The 6000-nt window shown below is 40.2% G+C and overlaps 1 protein-coding gene across 3 annotated transcripts in view; it reads right to left on the reverse strand.

Annotated features, from left to right (window-relative positions):
- The window catches only part of LOC149167861 (Phosphoglycerate mutase family protein), a 397884-nt gene extending 392204 nt beyond the window's left edge, over positions 1-5680 (reverse strand). Inside the window, exon 1 of one of the 3 annotated variants that reach the window (XM_089433206.1) lies at positions 5412-5680. In XM_089433206.1, the coding sequence (XP_089289332.1) occupies positions 5412-5501 (90 nt within the window). In that variant the 5' untranslated portion in view covers positions 5502-5680. The remainder of the gene's footprint in view (positions 1-5411) is intronic. The other 2 variants (XM_089433203.1, XM_089433204.1) reach the window with 2 other exon arrangements.
- Between the last annotated feature and the right edge of the window lie 320 nt (positions 5681-6000).

A 6000-nucleotide genomic window follows, 5' to 3' on the forward strand; every position in this document is an offset into this window, starting at 1 on the left:
CGACTCTTCTTATGAGATCTCTTCAGATTGAGAATAACCATGTACCTCTTATGAATACCTCCCTAGTTAAGAGGGAGTGTTGAAAAATGTGTAACTAGGTTCAACCTTCATAAGTATGAAATGTATTCTTGTAAATATAAAATGGAAAAGAAATTATTATTATTATTGGAGCATGGTTTCATGATCAAGTTCTTTTTTTTTATAGGTCAAGCACCCATTGAGTGCTACTAGGATTTGTCCTAGGTAGAAGAGTCATTATCATATATGGAAGACCCTATGGGCACATTGTAAATTGTAAAGAAAAATTCACTGTCTTGAAAGTGTCAAAATACCTCCAAGATCAAGCCAGCCTAATGCGCTGTCAAGTCAGCCTACATGAAGAGCCATGTCCACCCTTGAAGAAACCTATATATAAGAGGAACTCGTCCTCCATTTGGATCATCTCAATATCTCATCTCTTAGTCGAAGAAGGAAGTGCGAAGAAGGAGAAGTCAAATAATGAAGTGTGAAGAAGAGGAAGTCGAAGTGTTTCTGGGCCTTATCTATTCTTTTGGGAAGGTCGAAGTTATGGTTTTTCTGCGCTAGATCTTCTAGGGTTCGATTTTGGAAGCAGAAGAAAAGGGAAGGCAAAAGAAGGTCTCTTAGGGCATCTTACTAGCCCTAGGACTCAAGTCAAGGCAAGCGAAGTCAAGAGGAAGGCTATTAAAGGGAGATCGAAGTCTCCTAGAGAAGCAACAGCAGTTGTTGAGGAGCAGAATTTCGGATCTACTGAGCGGTCAAAGATATTGCAGCAGGAGGGCGTGATAGACTTGATCTTGGAAGGTATTTGTCTGAGTCTAGGTCATGGTATTCGTCAATTGAAAGATCTGAAATATAAAGAAGAGATTTACGGGTTTTCCCTTCAAAAGGAGGGGTTTTGGCCTTGGTTTGCAGCGTATATACTGTCATTGTTCTTACTGTTTTGGTAGTTGTTTGATGTATTGCACATTGGAATAATAACGAACAAAGTTAATAAGTAAAAGGTAACACAAACAGTTATCAAGTTAAGAGAATTAACATATTCATTGCCCTATTGAATTCTCAACAAGTCTCACATATTGCGGCCAAGGAAATGGCCAAAGAAATGTGGGATGCTCTCTCCACGCTATACCAGGGTACTTCTGAGCAACGGAAGATGTTCTTGGAGAAGAAGCTGAGATGCATCGGGATGCAGAAGGGGGAAGGCATAGATCCCTTCCTCACCAGGATTCAAGAGGTCTGAGACCAACTTTTAGCTTTTAGGGCAGCGCCTCAACCTTCAGAGCTAGTACGATTGGCACTCAACAGTGTCTCAGAGGATTGGCAGGTCTTCGTCCAAAGTATATTGGGAAGAGACACGCTACCAGGATGGGACAGAATGTGGGCCGATTTGTAGCAGGAGGAATTGAGACGAGCTCTGTTGAAGAGCTCCATCAGTGGCAACAGTAGCAGCGAACAGAAGGTGGTGAAGGAGGAGGAGAATGTGGCCCTAGCATCTAAGGGTCCCAGTCAAGGGCAAGGGGAGCAGAGAAAAAGAAGAAGGACCTATCAAAGGTCAAGTGCTTCAGATGTGGTGAGCTCATAAGTGCTTCAGATGTGAAGAGCTCAGTCACTACAGCACGCAGTGTCCTCTCAAGAAGAAGGACAAATCAGAGAAGCAGGACCAGCAGGCAGCGTCAACTGAGATCGACAAGTTGTCCTCCAGGTTGGAGGAAGACTTCGCAATGTTGGAGGAAGACTTCGCAATGTTGACAACGATACCTCCAAGGAGTGAGGTGGGGTTACTTGGAGTTGTAGCCCCAAAGAGCTACAAAGATTGGGTACGGTCCTTAAGGAGTCCACCTCATGGATCATTACCAAGCTATGGGGGCCCATAGTATTCAATGGCAGGATGGATCAGTGGCAGTTGATGCAGTTAGTACCAGGGTGACAGTTGCAGACTAGTAATAGCCAGATGTTGAGGAGCACAATGCAGTGTTGACAGCAGAGCAGGTGGCTGAGTGCAGAGTTGGCAGCAACGCAGATTCTTCAATGACAGTGTAGATGCTAGTAGCAGTAAGAGTCTCAGGAGACAGATGCATCATATTAAACACAGTTGATTCAGTATTTGGGATGCTTCTTAGTTGCAGCAGTTGCAGTTGCAACAGCAACAGATAAGAGTGACATGTAGTGCAGATGCAGAGTTGGTAGCAATATAGCAGTGTCAGCGACAACACAAATGCAACATCAAAGTTGAACAGTAGTTGGTGGGCAGCAGCAGCCAAACATCACCAACGTAACGGGGGATACAGAGACATGGTGTTGTGGTTGGATGTGCAGCACTAGAGAGAACACAATCCTCGCTAAGAGGGAGTGTTAGTTTTTGTAGCATCGGATGTGTTCTAACCATGAAATTTGGTGGAGAGGCTAGAATACATGAGATCTCCAAGACACAGAAATCATTTCTGAAAATTACACCAAGAAATGACTTAATTAGATTATTAACCAGTTTTTAAATATTTCCCAAGTCTAAACTTAGGGAATATGATTAATTAATCAAAATTAATTAATTCAATGTGAGAATCATCTAGAAACTCACACGAATCAACTCCAAGATGATCTTAGCCATTTGATTAAGTTTTAATCTTGTCCGTTGGTGCTCCAACAGTAGATTATAAGAGGAACTCGATAGAAACTTGGAGAAAACACTTTTGTAGTTCGATTTTCTTGGCATATCAATTTCCAAAGAGCAGCAGCAATTGTCAGAGAGCCGGAGATCGAAGCAGGGTCAATGAGGGGCAGAGGCAGTGATCTGGAGGAAGTTTTCCAAATCCGGAGAGGCAATAGCAAAGGGCCGAGTTATTCCCAGTGATGCAGCGCAGAGGACTACATAGTAGCTTCAAAAGCAATTCGATTTTGCTGGAGAGAAATTTGTTTTCAGTTCTAGAGGTCGATCAGAGGGTCCAGAGCGTTGGAGAAGCGATTTCCTCACCAAAGACAGGCATAACGACTTCATCAGAGGCAGTTCATAGGCTAGACGTCATAGGTTTTGCACAAAGGTTGACGCAGAGGGTCTAGGAGGACGAGTTTTATGAAAAGGAGTTGTGTCGAGATTGCTTGTGGAAGAAGGGTAATTCCCTTAAATAATTTTAGCTAGATTTACTTGTTGTTTGGATTGTCAGTTGGGCATCCATAGATTGTACTCAGATTTCACTACTGCATAATAAAATAAAAACCCCATCTGTTGCATTGGTTTTCCCGCATTGGCCTTTTCCGAGTACATTTGTCCAAAAATAACAGTGTAAATTTTTATGTGTATGCGCTAGTATTTTCTCAATTTCCAACGCTATTTTATTTCCGCAGTTTTTATTTGTGAAGGTTGCAATGTGTTTATTTTGATGTTGTCGTGGCAATAAATCGAATAATTAATTTATCAGTTAGAATAAATAACACCAGTTGCTGCAATAGGATTCCAGTTTTGGGAGTTTCACAGACCGAAGGAAAGAATATTTATTGTTTCAACCAAGTCAAAGTAGCCCTCAAAGTTCAAATACCAAGGGCACACTTGTTCAAAGGGAATTGTATATTGTTTCTTGGTCAAAGGACTTCTAGAAGAAGTGAATAAGCATTGCAACCATTACACTTGGTATTTGTACATGCATATCCAGAAGAGTGCCCTTATCATTGAAACTTCACACATGGCATTCTCACACCTATATTGGAGATGTGCCCTCCCTCTTTGACAAAGCATTTTATTATTATTTTGGGGGTAGTCATTTCTAGACGAGCACCCTTGCACATGAGGAGGACAAATGGCACTTGGATTTCACCTTGCATGAGCTTGAAAGTTGAGGATGATGACATGTGGCATCACATTCATCTAAAAGATTATATTTAGAACTTTCTAGGGTCATTTTATCTTAATTTGCTCACCTAGAGATGATTGTAAATATTTTTAGTATTTTCTAATATTTTCCTTGGAAAACCACATAAGGAAAATATTATTTTATTGTAAAAGAGAGTTGAGCTAAAACCTATACAAATGTTTGCTCTTTCCATTTGCAAATGAGGTTTAGTGATTGAAAGAGCTCCCAAGCTTATGGAACAAAGGTGATCTTATTTATTTGGGTTATTGTAAATTGTATGTACAACTTCTTTAGTTGTGGCATATTGTTCCAGGCATACCATTTGAGACTTTTTCTTGCAAGTTTGGCTTGTCCTAGTTAATCTGAAAGCCATAGAGGAGCATCCTTGTTACATTCGAGGAGGTAATCCAAGCCTCTTTGTTATTTTCTCTTAGAGGGAGAAATTCATGCCCTAGATGTCCTTTGTGAGTGACTGCATAATTTCCATCTTTAGGCAAGGCCATTTCCAGATTGATTTGGTTGTGGAACTCCCAATTAAGAGTCCTTTCCTTTCATAAAACTTGTGATTGCTTGTTTACCAAATTAGGGCCGTTGTAGGGGACATTACCTTGGCTGCTTATAGACATTAATCTCTCATAGAATGCCCTTTAAATTTGTACACGTGACCCCATATCCCAAATAAATAAGGCATTAGTCATTTCCTTTCATCCACTACCCCAAAAATATAAATCCTTTTTTATTTGTCCTTTTTGTTTTTGTTGCTATGCCGCTCTTACTCCCACTTCAAATTAAAATTAATTGAGCTTAGTTAACCATAGAGAAGCTCTGCACATGCAAAAATGAAATATAGACAAAGATTCAAAGATAATTAGAATTTAGAAACTAAAACGTTTACAATCTGCATTTGAAGTCGTTGTCGAGCAGATGGAGCACTAGCAGACTTTGAAAAAAATGAAGAAGGGGGACAACATCAGTGGGGGTATTCCTCCTTTTCCTTTAACTTTTTATAGTTGTCATTGATAATTGAGACATGATTTCTGTGAAATGAGAAAGACAATGCACTGTTGTAGGAAAGAACTTGAAAATCGGTAGACAAGTCCACTTGTCCAGCACTTGGAATCCCTTCTAACACTGCACAATAGCCATCAGCTGAAGGCCTCTTTTATGGGTGACACAGTGAGGGCACGTGTGACACAGGCCCTGTTTGGATGTGTCCTGTTACTTAGAAAAAATGTAACTACTGATATCACAAAAGTATATGAACTCCAACACTTCTGAAGATATCATTACCGATATAGGAAAATCACAAACCAGTCACTCAATCAGGTCTATAGTCAATACAGCGACAACATGTAATCAAATTTGGTCCAGAGGAGTGTCCATTACACTACATGCATGAGTTCGCTGGCATGGCATGTGACGAGGTTCGATTCCCACAGATTTAACGCTTTGTTTTCAATAAGATGATTGAACAACGTTGAATTTAAATCTACGCTGTATATAAGCCACCATAAACGAATCCTACATGTAGTTGAGTTTGAGACAGACCAGAGAGGAGACGATGAGACCCTTCTCATTGGGGATGCTGCGCCCATGCCTCGCAACCCAATACTTGTTCTTGAAAGCTCCTCCCGCCATTCTCCTCTTCACTTCACCGATAATTCTCCTCTGACAATGTGCCGGGCAGCTTACAAACTGCCCTTACCTCGCCCCAAATTCTATTTAACGCACATTTCTCACTTTTGTCTTTCCATACTGTTTTTCCCTGGTTGGGAGTACGTGGTCGTCAACCCTTTGTCGTTCCGTTTTCGCCCATTAAGCTGCATATACCCATTCCCAGTCCCATTGTGGTCAGTTAACGCTACCACGTTAGAGCTCATTATGTGAGGGTATTTTGATAAAGAAATAGGAATGTAAAAAAAATGTTTAATAGTTTAGCTATGAGATATTTTATTCTTTTGCAAATTTATTTATTTATTTATTTGGGTATAAATTTAATGGGGTATTATGGTTTTGGTGAGATAGAAAGAAGGTCATTTTATTCTTAAAAAAATAAGACTCAAATAAATAATTTATTTGGTTTAAAATATTAGAGAATAAAAACCACATAATTGCAGCGTGTTATTTTGCGCTGCAA

The sequence above is a fragment of the Pinus tabuliformis genome, chromosome 5_1 (genome assembly GCF_031772625.1).
Source record: "Pinus tabuliformis cultivar Carrire ecotype Pingquan chromosome 5_1, CPIR1, whole genome shotgun sequence".
NCBI lineage: Eukaryota > Viridiplantae > Streptophyta > Pinopsida > Pinales > Pinaceae > Pinus > Pinus tabuliformis.